A 24,302-nucleotide genomic window follows, 5' to 3' on the forward strand; every position below is an offset into this window, starting at 1 on the left:
GCTTCCAACACCACACCCCACTCTGGATTCCCCAGGAGTCATTGAGGACACTAGGCTGCCCCAGCAGCGGTGGGAAGAGCTTAAAGTTCCAGCTCCTAGAGCATTCCTCACTCTTCCAGAAGCAGAATTCGGAGCAGGGGGCCATGTAATGTATATACTACACACCAGCCACAAGAAGATGTAATCGGAACCCCCAACATACCTTTAGGACTGTTTTTATTTACACCTGCTGTCTGACGAACTGTCTGTTCTCCTCTCATCCCTCTGTCTCCCATATTCAATTTGCTACCAGATCACACATTCCCCTGCCAGTTTCTCGTCTTCTCTTCCCCTTTCCTCGCCTACCCTTTCTGTCATCCTCCTCCGTTCTTCTTTCCCTTTAGCTCCTCCTCCACTACTCATACTTACCCCTTCTACACTTCTCCCTCCACCAAGCAAAAAAACCCCAAGCAAAAAGTCAGCCTTAATCATAATCCGATTTATCCTATAAAATAAAACATCTATTTAAAGAAAATGCCACCAAGATGTGGGCCTAGCCACCAAAGCGAACTCATGATCCTTGCCTGCCTCGTCCCCTCCCTGCTTTCTTGGTGCAGGGCTTCATTTCTCCAGTAATATTTTAAGCTCTTTGGGGCAGAGACTTATTATCTGTATTCATAGATTCACAACTCTTAAGGCCAGAAGTGGCATCTAATTTGACCTCTTCTCATAACACAGGCCAAACAACCTCATCCAATAATTTCTGCACTTCTGTTTCAGTGATAATATATCTTTTAGAAAGATATCCAGTCTTGATGTAAAGAATGCAAGTGATAGAGAATTCACCCATGCCCCTAGGTATTGCAGTGAGAGCAAGGAGGCGGTATCTTATATAGGGTGCAGTATGAGAGAAGGCTTGAAACCAAGTTCCTTGTCCTCCTTAAATCCCTCCTTGTACACTCTCCTCCAAGCAACTCCTCATCATGAATAACTTCCACTCCCTCCTCCTCCAGAAATTTTCTCCTGGGTTCCTTTGCCTTGTTTTATTTAGACTGTTCGCTCTCTGCAGCAGGAAATCTTTATGTGGGCACTCTGTAAATGTACTGCATTGTGTACTGCAAGTGGCCAGACTGTGATTTGCTTGCCCACATTAAGTGGCCCCTTTCTTTTGGAGTAGCCCCATTGTCTTCAGTGGGATTACCTGCAGAGTAAAGTACTACTCAACATGAATAGTTGTGGCCAAACCTGGCCTTAAACTTCTCAGTACTCATGAGAAAACCCTGTGCTTTTAAACCCAACACCGCAGGTCAACTTTATAAATATCATGAGCAATGATTTTTGCATTACTATGGGCATTTTGCTTTGAAAATTCAAAAGCTTCTTTACATGAAAAAGATTAAGGTCATGGGGTTTAAAATTCAGTGTTAAGCATTTGCAAATGAAAGCTACCAGCATAGACATAATTCTCCAGACTTTCATGTGGTAAATGTGCCTTTTTAAGTTTCAGTGATTTAAAAAAAAAACCCCACAAGCATTTGAATAAATGTTCAACCTCCATCTTCCACAGGAACTCGAGATATAGTAGCTAACAGTTTTAAATGCAAATAAGGCTCAGTTCTTTTGTGTGTGCTCTAATTCCTAGCTCTTTTAGTTTCTCTCAGTTATTGTGGTCTCTTTGCTCCTTGAGACAGAAGGGCAAGTGGCTCCCCCTGACTCTGACAACTGTGATGCTTCATTAGTCAGGCTGTAGGAGGTATGGTGACAGTTGTCTAGCTCTCATTCCTCTCCTGGAGATTTAGCATATCAGCTCGGTGACACATGGCCCTCGATTTGAGTTGTTTCCTGAAATCTTCCATTTGATAGCACAATGCCGCAGAGCTGGCAACTTATAAATGTACATTTGAGCAATTGTGCAACACTGTCTTGTTTTTCTTCACATTACCAAAAGTTCTTTTGACGGGAAGCTGATGATCCTGTGCCCTGACTGTCTTTTTTTATATTTTTTTTATGTGTCTGTTTTTGTTTTCAGTCCTCTAATCTCCATCGGAAGATGATGAGCTAACTCTGCATTCGGATTCACAGTTTTCTTTCAATAAATACGCTTTAAAACTTTCTGGTTTGGCCTGCTAATATGAGACCTGAGTTTGGGAGGTAGGGAACAAGTCGAGATAGTCTCAGCTCCCAAAATAAATAGTGAGCATTACACAGAATTGGGCCTGGGGATGTTGTGAAGGCTATAACAGGGTTAAAAAAAGAACTAGATATGTTAATGGAGGATAGGTCCATCAATGGCTATTAGCAAAGATAGTCCGGGATGCATCCCCATGCTCTGAATGTCTCTAGCTTCTGTTTGCCAGAACCAGGGAGTGGATGACAGGGGATGGATCACTTGATGATCTCCTGTTCTGTTCATTCGCTCTGAAGCCCATAGCATTGGCCACTGTCGGAAGACAGAATACTGGGCTAGATGGACCTTTGGTCTGACCCAGTACAGATGTGCTTATGTTGGCCAAGGGATTCTAGGTACCATGAATGACCGTGGAGTCCTACATGTTGGCAACACGCACAGTTTTTGGTCTTATTACATTTAGCTGTATGACTTTTTTTTTTTCCAGCTCCTGAAGTGCTGGCCCAGAAACCCTACAGCAAAGCGGTGGATTGTTGGTCTATTGGGGTAATCGCATACATTTTGTAAGTATCTGTTAATTTTATAACTATCGGATCTGTAACACATACTCACCTGTGTATATTCTTCCTCTGATCAAGGGAATCTCATCCTAATTGTCTGAGCCCACAGCAATTGGAATCCTGGACAAGCCCCTCTTTAGGTGACACTGTAACTGACTCACATACTCTGCTGATCAGGCACGGGGGGACCTGTAACACACTCACCAGGGAGTTCCAGTAGCACATTTTCAAAGACGATTTGTGATGTGGCCAGAAAGTGAAAGGATATGGGCGTCAAGACGGAAAGAGTCTGGGAACCCCTGGGCACAGGAACATGGTGATGCAGTGGTACATTCCTGCTGTCTGGGTAGCTGTGCCTATAACAGTGCTGGGGATCAATGGACAGCAGCTGAAACCTGCTGTGTGTGTATGAATGTGTGAGGTCAACCTCTAGTGGTTGGCCTACAGGGAAGAGAAGGCACCTGCTGCTTGTGATGTCTATGGGAGATTCCCTTCAGCTCAAGTGAGGAATGCCGAGTTATAAATGTCAGCATTCTGGGCCCAGCTCCCTGTGTGTGTATGTGGGTTAGATAGGAATTGTGTATGTTGTCTGCAGCATTAGATTCTTTACATCAATTGGCATTTGTACCATGTGTGGTTCCTTGAAACATGTTGAGGCTGCTGCAATAGGCTGGCTCAGATAGGCCAGCCAGGGCACAGCTAACCTGACAAACTTGTTCTCTTTGTACACTGAAGCAGGGAACAGCCCTGTTGCTACTAAGTATAACAGAAGCCAAGTTAGACCTGTTGATGCTTATATTTCCAGTGATGATATTTTTTCATTTTATACAAATGTCACAGTCAAACAAGTCTGCAGCAAAAGCGACTGAAGTGCCACAGCATCAAATTGTTCCTACTTTGTTCCTTTTCCCTTTGTGCAAACACTGGATGGCTTGTCAACATGAATAACTTTTGCATAATGCAGCACAGCTATTTTTGTCTACACGCCATTTAATTGCTGCATTATCCCTTGCTGCACAGTGCATATTGTTTGTCTGTCAACTGCATTTTCTTTTAGCCCTAAGTATAAATTTTATGACTTGTTTTCCCCAGTGCCTCCCAAATGGTTGTTTACTTCTTCTTTTTTTAAGTATATTGCACGGTTTTTCTTTAACAACACCACAATCCTGAATAATGTCAGATTTCTGACTCGTTCGCTGTTCTGCTTGAGTGTCTGCAATGTTCTCCTCTGAAAACATCACCGACTGCTGGATTTTCCTCAGCGCAAGTTTTAACAACAGAAGGAGGCAAAAGAATTTTGCAGAGAGAATCAAAGCTACTGGCACTGCTAAATCCTTAGAGCCAAATCCTGCCTTGTGCAGTCTCAGGAGCACTGAAGGAGCAGAGCTATTCTGGGGCAGGATGGACATATATTAAATAGGGCTGTCAAGCGATTAAAAAAATTAATCACAATTAATCCACTGTTAAAAAATAATAGAACACCATTTATTTAAATATTTTGGATGTTTTCTACATTTTCTAATATATTGATTTCAATTACAACACAGAATACAAAGTGTACAGTGCTCACTTTATATTTATTTTTGATTACAAATATTTGCGCTGTAAAAAACAAAAGAAATAGTATTTTTAAGTTCACCACATACAAGTATTGTAGTGCAATCCCTTTATCATGGAAGTTGAACTTACAAATGTAGAAGTATGTACAAAAAAACCTGCTGTCGGTTATTCAAAAATAAAACAATGTAAAATTTTAGAGCCTGCAAGTCCGCTCAGTCCTACTTCTTGTTTAACCAATCACTCACACGAACAAGTTTGTTTACATTTGCAGGAGATAATGCTGCCTACTTCTTGTTTACAATGTCACCTGAAAGTGAGAACAGGCTTTCACATGGCACTGTTGTAGCTAGGGTTGCAAGATATTTACGTGCAAGATCCGCTAAAGATTCATATGTCCCTTTATGCTTCAACCACCATTCCAGAGGACATACGTCCATGCTGACGATTAGGGCCCTACCAAATTCACCGTCCATTTTGATCAATTTCATGGTCATAGGCTTTTAAAAATAGTAAATTTCATTATTTCAGCTATTTAAATCCGAAATCTCATGGTGTTGTAATTATAGGGGTCCTGTCAAAAAAGGAGCTGTGTGGAGATTGAAAGATTATTATGGGGGGGGGGACGGTTGTGGTACTGCTATCCTCACTTCTGCGCTGCTGCTGGCAGCGGTGCTGCCTCCAGAGCTGGGGGGCTGGAGAGTGGTGGCTGCTGGTTGGGAGCATGGTATGGTATTGCCAACCTTATTTCTGCGCTGCTGCCTGCAGAGCTGGGCCCTCAGTCAGCAGCTGCCACTCTCCAACCACCCAGCTCTGAAGGCAGCAGCACAGAAGGAGGGGTGGCATGGTATGGTATTGCCACCTTTATTTCTGTGCTGCTGCTGGCGGGGCGCTGCCTTCAGAGCTGGACATCCGGCCAACAGTCGCCACTCTCCAGCCGCCAAGCTCTGAAGGCAGCGCAGAAGTAAGGGTGGCAATACCGCGACCCCCCCCTAAAATAACCTTGTGACCACCCTGCAACTCCCTCTTGGGCAGGACCCCCAATTTGAGAAACACTGGTCTCCCCCATGAAATCTGTATAATATAGGGTAAAAGCACCTAAAAGACCAGATTTCATAGGGGGAGACCAGAGTTCACGATCCATGACGCATTTTTCATGGCCGTGAATTTGATTAGGCCCTACTGATGATGGGTTCTGCCCGATAACAATCCAAAGTAGTGCGGACCGACACATGTTCACTTTCTCTCATCTGAGTCAGATGCCACCAGCAGAAGGTTGATTTTATTTTTTGGTGGTTCGTGTTCTGTAGCTTCTGCATTGGAGTGTTGCTCTTTTAAGACTTCTGAAAGCATGCTCCACACCTCATCCCTCTGAGATTTTGGAAGGCACTTCAGATTCTTAAACCTTGGGTTCAGTGCTGTAGGTATCTTTAGAAATCTCACATTGGTACCTTCTTTGTGTTTTGTCAAATCTGCAGTGAAAGTGTTCTTAAAATGAAAAACATGTGCTGGGTCATCATCCGAGACAGCTATAACATGCAATGTATGGCAGAATGCAGGTAAAACAGCAGGAGACATACCATTCTCCCCCAAGGAGTTCAGTCAAAAATTTAATTAACACGTTTTTTAACGAGAGTCATCAGCATGGAATATGTCCTCTGGAATGGTGGCCAAAGCTTGAAGGGGCATATGAATGTTTAGCATATCTGGCACGTAATTACCTTGCAATGCCAGCTACAAAAGTGCCTTGTGAATACCTGTTCTCACTTTCTGGTGACATTGTAAATGAGAAGCAAGCACATTATCTCCCATAACTGTAAACAAACTTGTTTGTCTTAGCGATTGGCTGAACAAGAAGTAGGACTGAACTTGTAGGTGCTAAAGTTTTACATTGTTTTGTTTTTGAGTGCAGTTATGTCACACAAAAAATCTACATTTGTAAGTTGCATTTTCACAATAAAGAGATTTCACTACAGTACTTGTCTAGGTGAATTGAAAAATACTATTTATTTTGTTTACATTATTATTTTTATTACAAATATTTGCACTGCAAAATGATAAAGTGAGCACTATACACTTTGTATTCAGTGTTGTAATTGAAATCAAGATATTTGAAAATAAATTTCAATTGGTATTCTATTGCTTAACAGTGAGATTAAAATTGCGATTAATCGTGCTAAATTTTTTAAATTGTGATTAATTTTTTTGAGTTAATTGTGTGAGTTAACTGCCATTAATCAACAGCCCTAATATTATATAATTCAGAGATCCCTGGGGACTCTAATACTCCTTTAAAAAGGAGTGGTGTTCACTGCCCTCCAGACCTGCCATCTAACAGCTGCAAATATGGGGCTGCAGGGGCCAAGGCACGTTGCTGAGTGAAGCACTCCTCCTCATGTGTTTTCCTGAAGCTTTGAATCTTAGGTTAGCAATAGAGGGACAGTCTAGCAAGGTTTTTCTGTCCATTTCTAAGTCAAGTCCTCAGTCCTGCCTATGCTAAGCATGGTACTTCAGCCTGGCTCAGAGGCTAAATGATAGAGAACAGCAGGCCAGAGGGTTGGCCACTACTAGCTTCTCTTTCCCGGTTACAGTTCAGTGTAAAGGTTTTACCATAGAAATACTTGTGTTGATACGACCACACACAAGCAGGCCTGGCTAGTGCTGCCTGGTTATGCAGGGATAAAATTAGTCCATGTTCTATCCATGTCCTCCGCTCCATTCAGCCATGGCACATGCAGCCAAATGCTTTTTGCTGCTGTTTCACTAGTTGCTTTTACACTCCCTAATATCCCTGTTTTATAATTAGCAGTCTGAAGGCAGGAACTGAGCTCATGAAGATGATCAACAGTGTACTCCCCCAGCACTTGGTTAAGAAATACGTCCTCCCAGCGATCTGTGTGTAACTATCAGATGGAAGGTTTCAGGCCTGCCCTTGAGACGTGGCTCAAGCAATGTTACCAATTTACACTGTTTTCACACCAGTGAAACTGTTTTTTGCTGGCATCAATGCAACAGTATCTCCTATTTGTTTTCAAAATCAATTTGGGCTTGTGTTTTTCAAAAAAGATACACAGACTGCTCTGAAGTCTTAAAATTATACCTACCCTATCGGGAATTTCCTGCCCAGCAGGGTGAAATCCATTGAATAACAATGAGGTCCTATAAGAAGAGGTGGAATTTTAAGGCTTCTGGATGAGATATCTAATAGAAATCTAATTTTACTATATACATTAAAAAGTTTAATAATAACAATGATTTGCCACACCATTACTCTGACATCCCATCTCCAGTAATACCCAATACCTGATGCTTTGAAAGAAAGTGGAAGCCCCTGTGATGGACTTAGCCAATGGTACATGTTCAGTGAAAAAGAGAAGGGATTTCCTCCCAGTCTTCATAGTAAATAGCCCTGCAGGCTTTTTCATACCACATTGATGGGAACTATTAGTGCCTAGACTGGATGAAGAGAGAGTGACCAGTTTAGGATCTTCAGGTAAGATGATAATTGGCCTGAGATGAGTGACTGCATTTGACTTTATACTTGCATTATTCACTAACACTTCCAAAATAACTCTCTCAACTAGGCAGAGAATGCTACTGTTTCTAGACTGGTTAAAAAGTTCCAGTGGGTGAAGGTGAAGCCAATACCTGCTTAACAAACCAGGCTGTTAGTTCCAATCATTGTGTGTGTTGAGGGGGGTCAGATTCAAAATAATTTCTGTGCAGAAAAGAAAACATTTACCAGAGCTTACTTCCGCTTAGCATGTCACTGTTGTTGAATTTAAAAAGATGGCAGTTTAGGGGAACCCAATTCAGAAGCAGGGCATAAATGTTTTTAAAATATTGTTACTGTTAGTGCTTTAACTACATCTAAACAGAAACACACACTCTCCCAGGATAGTCTTGAGCTTATGACATTGAGAAAACAAGCTATTTCTTATGCATTACTATTTCTGATGATATTTGGCTATATAATAGATCATAAGCACACAGAAAAATGTAACCCTGATACGTGAAGATGCCTTAGGAGATACTTCCTTTCTTTCAGTGCCAGCCACTAATGCTTTTTTAAAAATCACATCCAGATTTCAGCATCTGCAGCAATGGAGTTTTATTTTATCAAAAACTCATTTTATATAAAAAGTCATTACTCACAAGAACTAATTTTAGCAGCTTGAAACTTCCTGTTATTCCAGTTGTAACATTTTCCAGTTTGAAATAGCTTCATTGTTGGGCTCCGTTTCCCACTGGCGACAAGGCAGTTTTGGTATGTGTTCAGTTTACTAGAAAAAAGAGTGAGAGACTTTATCAAATTCCTATCCCATGGGTTTGGACCCACATGGACAAGCTCATGAATGCCAGGTGGCTAAAATTCTGGTCCCTCGGATTCCTGTACATGGCGAAGATTAAGTTAATGGAAGCAAAAAATAGAAAATTGCATTATAAAGTTGAAAAGAGTCATGGGCTGCAGCACGTTCTGCTTGAGCCTCTGATTATTTATATTTAACAAATCATAGATAGAGTAGCATCGTTACTGTTTTACTATTATTATTTGTTAAGCAACAGGGATCTATAGAAGGCAGTCCCCTTCCCAAAGACCGTGCCATCTCTGTTGTTGGGCTGGTTTTTACTTCGATGTAGATGTGCATGAAATGATACTAATAACTTACATTATATAACACCTTATCTTGAAATTTTCCCAAAGTACAGTACAAAATGTAACAGCCTGATGTACAGGAAATAATTCCCACTACCACTGAGACAGAGCCCCCCACAGGGAGAATTGTGGCAAGTTTAGCAGTACCAAGCGTCGCTGCCCAATAGCTTAGAAGAGGAAATGAGCAACAACATCCATTCGACACTGCAGGGGGAATTAATGAAAGCAGAATGTGGTTACCCATGTCGGGACTGGCCAGGATGCCAGAGTTAAACCCTATGAAAATACAATCCCAAATCAGTCCTTCAGTAGCTTCATTATCCTTGTTAATGTGCTCAGTGTTCTCCATATTGTTGTGCCCTGGAGAGCCGTACAGTTCAGTCAGAGGTGGTAGTGTCAGCCAGAACGAGTGTCTCTGCTCAAAATGAGAAAAATACATATATTCCAACAATAAGTAACACTTGGACAACTTCCCATACAGGGCATTGCTTCAAAGTCAGACCTGTCTGCCCCAGGCCTTACCTCTACCCATTACAGAGTGTAAAAGGGAACATTCACCCCCACTGCTGCCTTGGGGACAGGCATGAGTGCAGCAGGTGGTTACCCCTTTTCAGTTATAGTCCTGTCCTTCAGCTTCTCCAAGGGCTTCAGGGCTTTCACCTTATTATGGGCACTCTGCGGGTCTGGGCCTTTGAACAGTTAGGGTCTTCCCCAGCTGGACTCTACTGAGGTAAAGGCTTCTGTTGATGCCCTGTCTTTTGGGAGTGGCTAGGGAAGGCTGGGTCCACCCTCTCCCCTGGGCTCCAATCCAGGGCCCAATGGTGGGCAGCTATGTGCTGCACGTGAGGATGCTATGCAGCTGCCCCCTGGACCGCTTCCTACCCAAATTGCCCTTCTGCTCATGGAGTAAATTACAGAATCACAAATAAAGTCTCGGACCTTCCCAAGTCTCTCCTTTGTAGGTCCGATCAAGTCTCTTTTCCCAAGTCTCAGGCCACAAGAGCTCCTGGGAAGTACTTCCCCAGAACTCAGAGCAGAGTTCTGCTCCCTTCCACTGCCTACTCTCCTCCGAGCTGCTCTGCTTCCCCTTTTAAGCCCCGTCTCCAGCTTGTACAGACTTTGCAGATATGGCTGAGCAGGGCCACCTGGGCCCATTGCTGCTCCTTAACCCCTTATTCTCTAGTGTGGGGTTTGTGCACCCCTCACACAGAGATTTCAACATGTGCTATTATATCAATAAAAAGTGTGCATGATTTACCCTGGTACGTCCTCCATTGATTGCAAGCTATACACTGGCAATATGCATGTGATGTGTAGAGCCTCTCCTGTAAGTGGAATCACAACCATTATGCAGTGGGAACTTGTGAAGCTTGTTTTGTTTTGTTTTGCTTTGCTTTGGTAAGGAAATAGGTACATTAAGCAGGCCCCTACAGCACTTTCCGTAGAACATCAGAAAACATGGTTCTCTTTTGCAAGACCGGCCGTTTTTCTCTTATTAGCATCCCATTTTATTATTTGGTTACAGGGTGGGAGTACATTTGGGGAAGGGTGGGAATGGTAGGCACAGAGAAAACATAAGAAACAGCCAGTTGCTATTTCTGACGTGGCAAGACCCTTAAATAGTCCTTAAAGTACTCAAGAAAATGATGACAGCTAACAGTGGATTGAAACTCCCCCAGGACGAATTAGGATTTTCCCACTGGAGAGAGATTGTGTATTTTATTTCGACTATTCGCATAACTAAAGAAATATAGCAAAACCTTCTGAAAGTGAGGTCATTTTTTTTCACACAGGATCTTCACAATGGGCCAAATCTAAGTCTCAAGGATTTTGGCTAAGTAAGGATCAAGTAAAAACTAGGTAAGGACCCTGGAATTTGGCCCAGAAAGTGGAATTCCACTACAACTCACTGCCATCACAAATTGCATGTGGGATGACTTCAGGACTCTGAGCAGGGTCCTTTCCCATTTTGCCTTGCAAAGCCAGTCCATGCTCTGTGTGAAATCCAAACTCATCTCCCTTCCTGGGCTCTGGCTCTGTTAAACAGATTAACAATAAGATGACATAAAATTCTACTCACACCTTCTCTCCATGCTTGGCTTCTCCTGGGGTTCCTCTCTCAGGGCTGCCCTGCTCACACCCTATATCATCTTTCCCTAGAAAATTGCTGCTATCTCGGATATATCAAGATAGAGGTACTGAACCATCTGGCTCAGTTTGTTGTCAGAACCCACTTATTCCTAACAGGGTGGGGTGTTTCAGTTGAACACTGCCAGCCACATACAGGCTCTTCTCTATGTTCAGCATTCACAGAGTTTCACTCTATGCCAGTTCACCTATTAGCAGGTTCTGTTGCATTGCCCATGGTAGGAGACCTTGGAAAAGTGTTAATATCAGGGATAGTTAATAATAGCTAATCAGCTGGAACAAGAGCTTGTTCTTGTGCTGTGATGAGAGGAACATGCAAATATCTGAATGGAGTGAGAAAATGACTCCCTTAGTTCTGGACTTGTCAGCAGAGCTGACCATATGGAGAGAGTGGAGCACATTCCTCTCGGGGATGGTGCAGTGCAGGCCCTCCTGAAGGAGCTCTGGACGGGACTGCTCCTGCTGAGGGAGAATCTCTCCTTGAGCTCTTTCTTGGGCATATGCTTCTGTATGGCTCCCTAGCACAGGGCAGTATTTAACTGCCACCATCTGTCCCTGCAATTACCTGAAGTCGGAACATTTTTCAGCCATAAACCTCTGTAAACCTAACTTAGCTCTTGTACCTCGGCCAAAGTAATCAGTATACTGTACACTTTAAATGAGTTATTACTCTCGCTAGAGCCGCCTGACAGGACATGCACATGCCTGTTCACTGGAACAGGAAGGAGCGTGCAGACCACAAGAGCCAGGGTTTGTAATTTCCTCAGGACCTTTTTGGTTTGTTTTTTAAGGAGGATACTGGGAAATGCAGGAGAGGGGCCAAGAGCCATGGAGCCTCTTTTATCTAGATCATGGGATAAGAGCCCACCTAAGGAAAGAGAGAGAGATTTCGACCACCCTGTAGACTGGTTAAAACAAAAAGTTAAATAAATAAAAATAGTGAAAAAATACAATTGTTGAAATTTATATCAATTTTATGTACATTTTATTTAAATAAGCAGCTCTGCTCCCTGCAGCACAGAAATACAATTCGGTATAACCCACAGGTAGCAAATGAGCCATTCATAAGTTTATATTTCCCTCCCCGTCATTCCCTGCCCTTCCAGATCTCACTCTTCAGTCCCAATATTCCAATACCGTGGGGGAAACCCCTTTCAGGATGTGGGCCTGAGGCTCCTCAGTGCCCAAGTCTCTTCAGCCCTTTTGAAAATGTCACCCTTAGTGCGCCAAGGTGGGTGAGGTAATATCTTCTATTGGACCAACTTCTGTAGGTGAGAGAGACAACAGAAGTTGGTCCAATAAAAGATATTCCCTCACCCACCTTGCCTCTCTAATATCCTTGGACCAACATGGCTACAACTACACTGCTTAGCAGTACTGTGTAGCCTGCAAAGTGAGCAGCACTCTCCCACTCTGGCATGGAAAGGCTACAGAGTAGAGATCACACAGAGAGAGAGGCTAGAATTCTAGTCAGTTTCCGTTCTGTGTGTAAAACTTTCCCTTCTACCCTTTGCTGAAGAGCGAAACTGGGTAGGTTCCTTTGTATCAAGATCTCTACACCTGAAGGTAGCTGCACAGACAAGATAACCATGATGGTATTCAGGATGAATAGCTTCCTCTCCGTGTCCGTATCGCGGGGGAATGATCAGTCCCTGTGACTGTGGGCTCTGAGCGTTGGTAGTTGCCATAATAATGTAGGTTACGTTAACATTCTTAAGCAGTCATAGAGTTAAGTAACTATGAAGCTTTATCCAGTTGTCTGAATTATTTTTATTTTATGTTTTCATTGATCAGGCATGTGGCATGTTATGTCTTGTTTAGATGCATAGACAGACTGTTGTGATCATCTAGTCTGACCTTCTGCATAACATAAGCCATAGAATTTCACTCAGTGATTCCTGCATGGAGCCCAATAACTTGTGGCTGAGGTAGAGCATGTCTTCTAGAAACACTTCCAATCTTGATTTAAATGTAAGTGCTTGGCTGGTGTGAAAACATCTTATCGGCCTTTGATGAGAGCACTTGCCCAAATGGGACACCTGTCAGCAGCAGAGTACGTCGGCTTTGAAAGATAAAAGGCCAGATTTCAGCCTCAGTTATACCACAGTAAATCCAGTGTAACACTACAAATTCCTGTGGAGTTACTCCAGATTTATTCTGTTGTACCTTAGATCAGGAGCTGGCCCAGTATATAAAATCTATCTGTAAAGCAGACTGAATCTTCAGAGTTAACAAAATATCGATAATTTTACTCTCTGTGTTAAGTGGGTTCAAATAACCTTAAGGGCAGGAAGCTGGCTCTGTGTTATAAATAACGCTGCTATTTTATATTTTACAGATTTTTTTTCTCTCACTCCTGTTGGTGCTACAGAGTAATGTTTCAGCTAAACCCTTAGTCTGTTTACAATGGCTGGCTCTCTTGAATTAAATACTTTATTTAGGTTAATCATCCTGGGGGTTAAGAAAACCTTATGAAAGTATTATACGAGTTCTGTATCAGACAGGTGTGTAAAAGAACAATTCACATCGGGGCCTAAAGAGAAGTGTAATTGGGGTGCTTGAATTCTCATCACTTTTTTATGAGCTGCCGCCCTGTCAAGATTTGCTCCATCGTGGGATGGGCAGGAGTAAAGCCAACTTGTTGTGGTCCTCTCTTTCTCCTTAAGATATCGGCAGCTTGGGCCAGCAAGTCAGAAGCAAATTCTTTCTCTGGGAATGGTAGAAGAGTAATGCTGTGATAGTTGCAGTAGTCTCATTTGCTGCCTTTGTTTCCAAAGGGGGAAAATAATGCCTTTTTGCCAGTCGGATGGACTGAATCTGTTCTCCAGGTGATATTGAACAGTGTGTGCAGCCATTAGCAACAGCTGATCTATCACTTTTTAACCATTCTGCAGGAATTCCACAGACTCCTACCTCCTTATTTCCCTTATACTTCTGTACAATGCTGTGGAGTTTGTCGATAGTTAATTCACCAGGATCATTTTGTGTGTAATGGGTCAATTCATCAGCAGCCTTAATGTCAGGGTGCAAAGAAATTGGAGGTGCATTTCAAGTTCACTCCAGGATGCCTTGCACTCCACTTTTGTATTGATTAGCTGGCCAGAACTGGAGTAGATCACTCTGAGTGAATTACATTTCTCCTCAGTGAGGTCGCGCAAGTGTTTATATTAGGAGGCAACATTGTTTCTGGCAGAAGGTGTGACAATCAGGTTCCAGACATCCCCAGGGGGTCTGAACCACAAAAAATAATTGAATCAACTGATTGTATACAATATCATTGTACTATAAAAGTGTATCAAGTAAGGTCTTTTATGAAAGCCAGTGACACACTGGTGATTAATATAATTGTGACGTGCATGTATTAACACTATATGAGGAATTATGGATAGTCATTGATATTATGCTTTAAAGTCTGTGACCAAACAAAGGGAGAAACAGGTTTTCTTCCAGACGGGAGGGAAGGCAGCTATCTCCCTGTCACCAATGAAATAAAGCATTGTAGAACCAAAACAATGGGCGCCCCATTTACACAAGAGTCAACAGGAGGACGGGAAGTCCATAGGAAGAGAAGAAGAGCAGGGAGTCATCCTGACCGTGGGGGCAAAATAATGAGTTTGGGGAAATATAAGGAAAAGCAAAAAGCCGTGTTGGTATCCGTCATTTGGGGACAAAGGGAGCAACGCCCTCTGATTCTGTGAACAGTGGATCCTTCTGGCTTGAAGGCTGGGGATGCTGGTAGATTGATGTAATGAGAAAGTTGCTTAGGCCAAGATTGTAGCTTGCTAAAGTTATGTTTCAGTTACTAGACAGCATGTTATTTTTGTAACCAGATCTGTCTCTTTTTCTCTTGCTTAGTATCACTTAAATCTGCATTCTTTAGTATTACTATAAACCATCTCAGTGCTGTTATATTAAAGTAAAGTGTGGGTCCTCAGTTACTCTAACAGGCTGGGTTGCGCATGACCTCTTTGGAGGCAGCATACTTAATAATTTCTGTGAGTGACCAGTGAGGGGGACTGGACACTGCAGAGAGACACCTCTTGGGAACTGGGGTTCATGGAATGATACTTGCAAGGCAAGGTTTAGACTGGCAGAGTTTCAAGGAGTTGGCTGGTGAGGCAGACAAACCAGTTGGCAAGGAGCTGTCACACCGTGTAAGCTCCAGCAAAGCTCTCTCTTGCTGAGGCGGTGTGGTAATACGGTGGCTTACCATTCTGGGCTCCCTGCGAAAAGCATCACAGAAGCTTCCTCCAGTGTGATGGCTTTGATTTCCACAAAAGGTTTGCAGTCAGCATCTATTGCTTTATTACAAGCACCCTGTAGCTTACAATATGTGACCACACATTACTTCTCAAATGAGCCATGCAATGCTTTTCAGTGATGGTTAAGGGATTAACAGAGATCCAGGGCTTCTTGGGCGCTGTGTTTGGGGTCCAGTGATGGTCATAGTGGCATTGATTGTGTGGGATCTGAAGTCCTTTCAGGCAGGTTCAGCATCAGTACACTCTGGCAGGGTCTCAGACCTGTTCAAGATTTCAACTGCATCACGATTTCGAATGCTATCGATTTTTAGGTTAGATAAATCAAATTTTGGTAACCCAATCATTGCTTTGCCTGAGCTTTTTAGTCTAAGACAAATTTGCAGAGATGACTTTATGTTCTTCAATGGCAAATGGATAGTTTTCAATTACAAGAGATTATCATGTAATCAAACATCTTCTTTGTTGGGCCGTCGTTACTCTGCCAAGTAAATTGGTGAATTTGCTTCCTGTGAAACCAGGTGTTCATAATGCCAAGCTCATGAGAAACACACAACTGTAAAAAGTGTTCACCATCCAGGGTAACAGGCCCAATAACGTTTTTCCATGCTTTACTCAAATTATCAACAATAGCCTTAAATTCACCTAGGAGAGTGACGATGTCATCATTCAAGGTGGTTCACAGAAGATTGCTGAGTTGACTGTAGAACTCTGTCTTGTCTTCATCAGAAGCTTCGTTGGTTGGAGCACAGCAAAGAATAATTGTCCATCTTCCATGCTTACGCTGGTGCTGAGCTTTGAGTAGGTGACTGGAAATTGGTTCAGACGAAGAGATCAGTTTGTATATATGACGTTTAAGAAGGAGACCCAGTCCTTCCTTTCTCGTGCCCTGAGCACCTGACTGCATAAGATGATAGTTGCCTGTTCTTTCTTCCCCTCTATCTTTAAGGTGGGTTTCAGTGAGGCCAATGATTGGCATCTTTAACCTGGACATTTTTCTAATGAGCAGCTTCTTTGAGCCTTCCTTATTAAGGGTTAACAGTTTTTCTGTTCAATACCTAAAAGACCCCTACTTGTGAGATTAATTTTTAATATATCATAAATCACATTGATCTGAGGCAAACACATTCATTACTTTCATAGCAGTTGCTAGCCCATCCGACCCTAGGCATAGGTCCTGTAGGAAAAGATGAGAACCCCAGGGTGGGCTCCACCCAGTCTGGCAGGGTTGGTGTTGCCCTGTACAGTGCATTTAGCACAGGAGGTTAGACTGCCTACCAATGAGACGTGGTGGTACGGTTGAAGCAACAAGTGCAATACCAAAACTGAAGCTGCTCAGATGAACACCTCAGATACTCTGACAGGGAGTCACTCTGGTTAATCTTGAAACTCGTAGTCCTCCCTGACAAGCTGTGTAGAAAGTTCCTTCTCTTGCATGACTCCTCAAGTTGCATTCTTGTAACTGGGAAGAGAACTGCTTTCTTCCGAATTAGGTTGGGTGTTCGACAGAGTTGCATTGCCGCCCCAGAACTCTGCAATAAGCGACATGCTTGAACAGACACTAAGTAAATGCATTTTAGGCATGCGTCTTGATGATAAGAACCTCTCCAATATCGATTTTGCCAGTGACATAGCGCTAGTCGTCAAAGCAATGCACGAGCTGACTGCTGTGCTTAAAGCCCCAGAAAGCTCAGCTGCAAAAGTCAGCCTGAAAATAATTTGGGGGCAAACCCAAAATTCTTCCTGTTAGTAATTCTGAATGCACTGCAGGCTCTAGCATCTTAGTGGGCAACCTCCCAGTCGAGATTGTTGGTGATTTCACCTCCCTCAGCTCTTTTGTTGGTAACATGGGCTTCATCGAGAAAGAACTTGAAGACATCACTGCAAAAGCAGCATCAGTAATGGGGTGCTTCATCAAGAATGTCTTCTGCCAATTGAACACCCTGATAAGGAGAGAGACAAAGCTGCGGATATATATTGCTTTGGTGGTCAGTATCCTGATCGATGGGACTGAAACATGGCCCCCACTGTCAAGATTAAAAAGATTCATTCGGTATCATTCAGATTAAGCATCTTTGAATGATCGAAAACATCGAATGGTAGAAATTCAAGCCAAATGAAGATATCTGTTTTCTAACTAAACAGGTCCTGTGCTCTCAAACAGATACCCCGTGCTCTTTAAGGTGGTATGGTCTTTTGTTCCAAATGCCTACCAACTTCTCTGCTATAATCATCTTCAACTTTGACCCAATGAATGCAGGATGGAAAAGACCTCCTCAAACAGTGGCCGGACAGCGTCAATAAACACCTGTCCCTCATAGGTGTAACGTGCCAGATTTGACACAGGACAGAACATTATGGAAGCACATGGCCCCTACACTGCTCAAGTGACAGCATGAGAACTAACCTAACCTAAAGATAAGTGATGAAGATTGGTGCGACTCAGTGCAGACATAGTAGTTGGAACAGAGCAGATAGAAAGGTCCTGTGTTACTGTGAGCAAAAGCACAATTCTCTTAAATGCTGGATCAATCTCTAAAGTACATTTCTCATTTTACAATTGTAGTGTTCAGACCTGTATGTAAAACAAGACAACTGGGGAAAATCTTTGAATGCTTTAATTAAAATGCCACTTCTCATCTGGTCTAACTATACAGACAATGTTTTATGTATGCTAACATTCTAGTTATTTTAGCGCTAAGCTTCCAAAATGTCTAGCTATAAATACATAGGGCCAGGAGATTTGCCTAAGTAAAGATAAAACAAGGATTCCAGGATTGGATCTTTTTTTTTTTGTTATATGGATGCAAAAGATCAAGCATTAAATTATTTGTAGTTCTTTGTCAAATATACCTTGTTAGCATCTAGATACCATGAGGGCTGGAGCTAGATAAATATTCTAGGTACATAGCGGGAGGGATGATATGACACCTACAAGAAATTAGCCAACTAATAATGAGTAGGTTGAGACGCAGGTGGGTAGAGCTAGACTGTATTTATTTAATTTTAAATGTATATATAAAATTATCTATACTTTGAGTGTATTCACCCTCCCTTGCCCTTTATCAGTATATTGCTTTCCCCCTTAAATTGTAAGCTCTTTGGGGCAGAGACTGTGTGGGCAAACAGTGCCTAGTGCATTGAGGGTACTACCCAAATCCAAATAATAATGATTGATAAGTACAGCTTTTCTTTAGCAGTGATTCAGGAGTTTTATTTTCTGTGGGACATTAAGAGTAAGATGGGATGGATGGGCAAGGAACCTTCCCCTCATAGCTAGTGCCTCTGGCACAAAAGGGAGGGCGCACCTGCACTATAGCTGGGTACATGAATGGCAGCTCGTGTAGATGTAGCCACACTAGCTGTCCTCTAGTTAGCTTGCTAAAAATATCAGTGAGGACGCCACGGCACAGGCTTCAGCGTGGGCTGCCCACACAAATATATGCCGAGGAGGGCTGGGCAGTCTTATGCAGCCGGCACTGAAGCCTGCGCCTCCACACCCTTTTGAGTGTTTTTGTGTGTGTGTTTTTTGAGTGCTGTTTTTAGCAAGCTAACTAGAGGACAGCTAGTGCGGGTGTGTCTACACGAGCTGCCACTCACGCCCCTGGCTGTAATGCAGATGTACCAGAGAGTGCTCAGGGCTAGTCCTGATTCTGCCTCTACCTTGCCCCAGCCAGCAGAGCTTGTTACAGGTGCCATGCTTCCTTTTTGCACTCCAGAGTTCCAAGGGTAGGGCATGCCTGCCAGCCTAGGGAGCCTCTGCACTGTCACCAGATCGGAGCTGCCTGGGCCCTAAACCACTGGAAGGAAGTCGATTTAAATTGTGTGTGGACCGTTTTGGGGGCCAGAGACTTCAGAAGGGCTAAGGAAGGCTATGGAGAAAGGTCCCAGCTGTGATAGAGGCTGTGCCGGGGGTTCTGATCTCTCTCTGCAACATGGAGCAGCACTCCATGAAAACTTCCCTCCCTCATAGGAGCAGGGATGGATAAGGGGATCATGGCTATTGTGTCTGATCCTGTGGGTCCATTGGCCAAATGCCCCCTGAAAAGGGAGCCAGGGGTGGGGGTGGAGCACAGATGCCTCTGCAACTCTGAGGCTGTAGTAGCCGCTGTGCTGGGGTTTCCATGGAGAATTCCTGAATAAAGTCCATCTTCATTTGTGCTTTGCACCAGGGTCAGGATTGGGCCTTCAGCAATCAGGACTCTGTCTGTAGCTGCAACAAGGTACTTGCTCCTGACCAAAGAGAGCATCTATTAGAGAAGCACGTGACTCTTTTGGGAAGCTTGAATGGTGCCATGTATTTCAGTCATGATTCACGAATATGAATTCCTCTTCCTCATTTGTTACCTTCTCCCCAGAAAGCGATTGAAGTGCTTCACATCCCCTGATCTGTTTTGTTTATTAGGCTCTGTGGATATCCTCCATTTTATGATGAAAATGACTCCAAGCTCTTTGAGCAGATTCTTAAGGCGGAATATGAATTTGACTCTCCATATTGGGATGACATCTCGGACTCTGGTAAGGAGCTCATTTAATTGCAATAGCCACGTCTTGCACATTCCTTCATATTACTGATGTCTACCATGCATACTTTCCAAGGGTGAAATTTGGATCTCCATAGTATGCCTAACTCCTATTAACTTGAGGTCAGAGGGAACTATATGTTCAACTGAGGGCAGGATTTTAACCCAAATATTTTTTAAGCATCATGGGAAATTATTTCTTTGAGAGCCTCAAATTAAGTCCTGTCTCCTCCCAGCATCAGGCATAAAGCACCCAAACTTGACTTGTAGAGAAGACCATGAAATGAGAATTAGTATTCAGCCCCAAGAAAACAACATACTTTCGTTTTTCCAGCACATCCGAATAAAATGCACATTTTCATCTGTCTCCAATAATAGAAAACAAAATAATTCAGCTTTTTTTCCTGAATGTGTATTGCTGGCCAGATTGATGAATCTGTGCAGTGTAAACAGGAAAGAAGCAAACCCAGGAAATCAATGGCTTCCAAATGAAAATGGCTAAAACAACAAGGAAAGAAAAATCCCATCAATCCCCTGGGAAGGGAGGGCATGCGGTCTAATAGTTATAGCACTAGGCTGGGAGTCAGACATTCTGGATTGATCTGCCAGACTTGCTGTTTAACCCAGGCATGTTATTAAGGTATGTGTACACTGGAGTTGGAGGTATAATTTCCAGCTCAGACAGATGTACATGTGCTATTTCTGATCAAATTAGCATGTTAAACATATCAGTGCATCCGGCACGGCACAGCACAGGTGGCAGGGTGGGCTAGCCACCCAATTATGTACTGGAGTCCCAGGCCGGATTGTGCTTGGGGCAACTAACAACTTCCTAGTACTACAAAATTTCATACTGTGTACATCTGGTGCCCAGATACCATGGTGATGGTAGAAATCCATCCAGAAGAAGATTTAGGGAATTTAGGACAACAAAGCTGAAAGTCAGTGGGACTTTTCCTGAGAAATCCCCAGAGCGCTTTTGGGAATCTCCCCCAAATAGATCAGATTAACCCCAGAAGCCTAAATCAAGCCACTTTATTCCAAGTTTGGCTTCTCAGCCAGGCACTTGGGTCACATTTTTCAGGTTACCCCAGATACCTTTGATGTCCTCCCTTCAGTGGTCTTCTCTCCATTGAAAAGTCTCCTGAACACACACTGCTTCAAGCCCACGTGAGCTGATCACAGTCACCACCTATCTTTCTTATATTTAACAGCAGCCAAAACATTAACAGAACCACCCAGATGTGACTTGACTGAAATGAGTAATCACAGGCTCTGTAACCCTCCTTCTTCTTCTCCCCATCCCCTCCCTACTTTTGGTCACCTTCACTCATGGCGTCACATTTAAAATGTAACACACAAATCCTTTGGGGCCAGTGACTGTGTCTTCTGTGAAGCCGCTAGCTTACTTCTGGGGAGGCCTATTAAATAATGATTAAATGGTTAAAATAGGAATGTGGAAACTTAAATATCTGTCTGACCTCCTTAATGCAGAGTTGGAATGCTCAGTCCGTGCGATCAAACTTGATTAATTGACGCCTTTGTCTTTATTATTATTATTGATCTTGCCTATTGGGCTAGTCTTATGAATGGCACACTTCATTTTGATGAGGGTCTTGTCTGAGTGGGCGGGGGAAGGGGAAGAAAGTCATTGTGTCATACACCAGTGTCATTAAGACGAACCTTTAAATACCACTGTGTGTCCTTGCTTCTCCAGGCGTCAGCCCAATTGCTTTTGCTTATTTTATTTTATTTTATTTTTTACAGCTAAAGATTTTATTCGGAACTTGATGGAGAAAGACCCTAACAAAAGATATACCTGTGAGCAAGCAGCCCGGCACCCATGGTAAGCAACTAACACATGACTTCTGTTGCAATGACCTCAAGAAATGAGACTTTTCTTTAATTTGTGCGTACGGGGGGGAATGTTTGCTCCACCGTGCCGTGTACTAGCCTTTGCTGAGTAACTTATTGCTGCAACCCCTGTCTTTGGCCCCTAGTTCTCCCTGCTTGTTCCATTGTATCTGAAATTAGGCTCTGAACCTGCCAAAAGTTTTAGCTTGCCAGCAGTCCCATTGAAATCCTTGAATAATTAGCTAATTGCTGCTCTCAGTTACTTATACTGCTGCAGTGGGGTTGCATCAGCATGAATCAATGCAGAATTTTGCCATTTTGCTAAAACTCAGATTGAAGTCAATGGGATGTGATTAAAGTTAGCCATCTACTTGCTTCTATGGCCCTCATCCAAGTAGCGTCTGAGCACCTAACAACTACTGAAAGACTTTACCTCACAACACCCTAGTGAGACAGGGAGATATCATCCACAATTCACAAGCACAGCGTAGACTAATGATATGTCTACACTGCTTTAAAAAAAGGTATGTTCTTAACTGGAGTTCGCTAATCTGTGTTAAAATAGCAGTACAGACACAATTTGGCTAACAGCTGAAGTTCAACCCAAAGACTCCTCCTCAAGTGACTATGTTTCACTGCTATTTTAACTGAAGATAAGATCACACTTTTTTTGGCAGTGTAGATATACAACTAAGTGACTTGCCCAAGACCATGCAAGAAGTCTGTAGCAGAAGCAGGAATTGAACCCACATTTCCTGAGTATTAGGCCAGTGCCCTATCCATTAGGACAGTGGTTTTCAAGAGGGGCATGTGAGCGCTTGTCAGGGCGTACATGAGAAAAATCCTGTAGTGGCAGACAACGCACTTTATTTAATCAGACTTGGCAATCTAATCATAGGTATAATATGACCCTATCTCAGATGGGAGTATGTGGTAGACTTCATTATTTCGAAAGGGGTACGCAGCCTGAAAACCACTGCACTAGGCCATCATTCTAAGCACTCAGGGGATCAGGGTTTTCGATACAAGTCCTTTTGGGCAGGCATGTTTGTACTGAGAGATGCTGCTTTTGGGGATTGTACAATAATGACAATAATTGCAATGGAAAGGATACTGGAATCAATGATTGTAGAAATCCTTTTCCACTTAGGAACATCACAGCTACTGAAAATATCACTGCATTCTGTGGTTTCATAAGGTTGGATGGAACACTGACCAATGTGTTTTCTCAGCACCTCAAGTTCATCCTGCATGTACCCTTAGCCATTTATAAAGTTGCTGAGCTTGAACAATAATAAGTTCAATAGCTTGATTTACTGCAGTACTTGTCTTGTAGGGGGATTGGAGCACAATGGGCCAAGTTCTGCACTCAGTTACATTGGACAACCCCACTGCAGCAGTGTACTTGAATGCAGGATGCAACCAAGTTACAGCACTGTCATAAAATGAACATGCAGAGATGTTAACATAACAGTCACTTGCTTCATGTATCTGCAACATGGAAATTCAAAAAATATGCTCTGATCTCTGCTCCCACTGCAGACTTGAACATGGTTCTGTAGCACACTTGTCTAGGTATCTGACTCTAAAATTGGATTTGATGTGTAATAATCTTGTAGCACAGTTTGCAAATTATGTAGCTTGGGTGCACACCACGTTATCCATTTAAAAAGCATGTTAAGTTTCAATAAGACTTAAAAGTGGTAGCATGGAACAGATTCCTAGATTAGGATTCAGGGTGTTTGGTACCCTTCACTGAAGTTCATTGGTTTGTCTGCATTTTGTTGTTACTTTAAATTCTGGAACAGAAGAAAAGGTAGATTGTCTCCAAGTTTTTTACAGCAGAGCACAGGAGCTGTAGCGGACTATGACCACTTACTGATTGTCTGGGCACAATGAGCCTTGCAATACCCTGTGTTTATAAACGTGTGACTGATGCTGCTTTCATTCACATATAGGAAAATTATCCCCCACTACCTAGCAATAGATAGTGTAATGGTATGGGATGTAACCTGATGTTCATAAATCAGTGCAATTCAAAAACATGCTTCTTGCTATGCTGGTTTCCTTGCTGATTGCAGTGTCCAAAAATTAGGATCATGGTTTGCTCCTCTAGTTAACTAGTGACTTGTGATGCAGGTCAATGAATTGTGAATGTATAGAAAGCAAGTGATAGTCCTGAAAACCTTGGTATAATGGCACAGAGTTATCATAACTAGAGTACCACATCAGGCAATGACTGCTGGCTCTCACAATAGCTGTGATTACAGTTAGATTGAGACTCAGTCTTTTCAATCAAAGGGGCAAAAACAAGTGGAGAAAAGAGCAATATATCTCTTTTCTAATAATAAAAAATGACATGAGACATGGAGGATGTCACGCAAATAATCTGGGAAATTGAGATTATTTGTCTTCATCCTCCCACCTATCCACTACCATAAATACATTGCATATGTAAAATATTAGCAAGATCAATGGACGGCATCAATATGAACGAGAAATGTGGAGAAGTCAAAACATAAATCATTGCAATTCTCCTCTGTCCCATCAATAACAGTACCTATCGTCTTGGTAACAAAAAGGAAATTTGGGAAACTGTTTGTAGTTTTTGGGAAGGAAAAAAAGTGTTTTCGAATT

General features: G+C 42.7%; 1 protein-coding gene across 1 annotated transcript in view; it reads left to right on the forward strand.

The window, feature by feature from the left end:
- The window catches only part of CAMK1D (calcium/calmodulin dependent protein kinase ID), a 349,263-nt gene that overhangs the window by 307,025 nt on the left and 17,936 nt on the right, over nucleotides 1-24,302 (forward strand). Inside the window, exons 6-8 of the mRNA XM_034764971.1 lie at nucleotides 2,595-2,670; nucleotides 19,694-19,806; nucleotides 21,579-21,657. Coding sequence (XP_034620862.1) covers nucleotides 2,595-2,670; nucleotides 19,694-19,806; nucleotides 21,579-21,657 — 268 coding nt within the window. The remainder of the gene's footprint in view (nucleotides 1-2,594; nucleotides 2,671-19,693; nucleotides 19,807-21,578; nucleotides 21,658-24,302) is intronic.

The sequence above is a fragment of the Trachemys scripta genome, chromosome 1, assembly GCF_013100865.1.
Source record: "Trachemys scripta elegans isolate TJP31775 chromosome 1, CAS_Tse_1.0, whole genome shotgun sequence".
Lineage (NCBI taxonomy): Eukaryota > Metazoa > Chordata > Testudines > Emydidae > Trachemys > Trachemys scripta.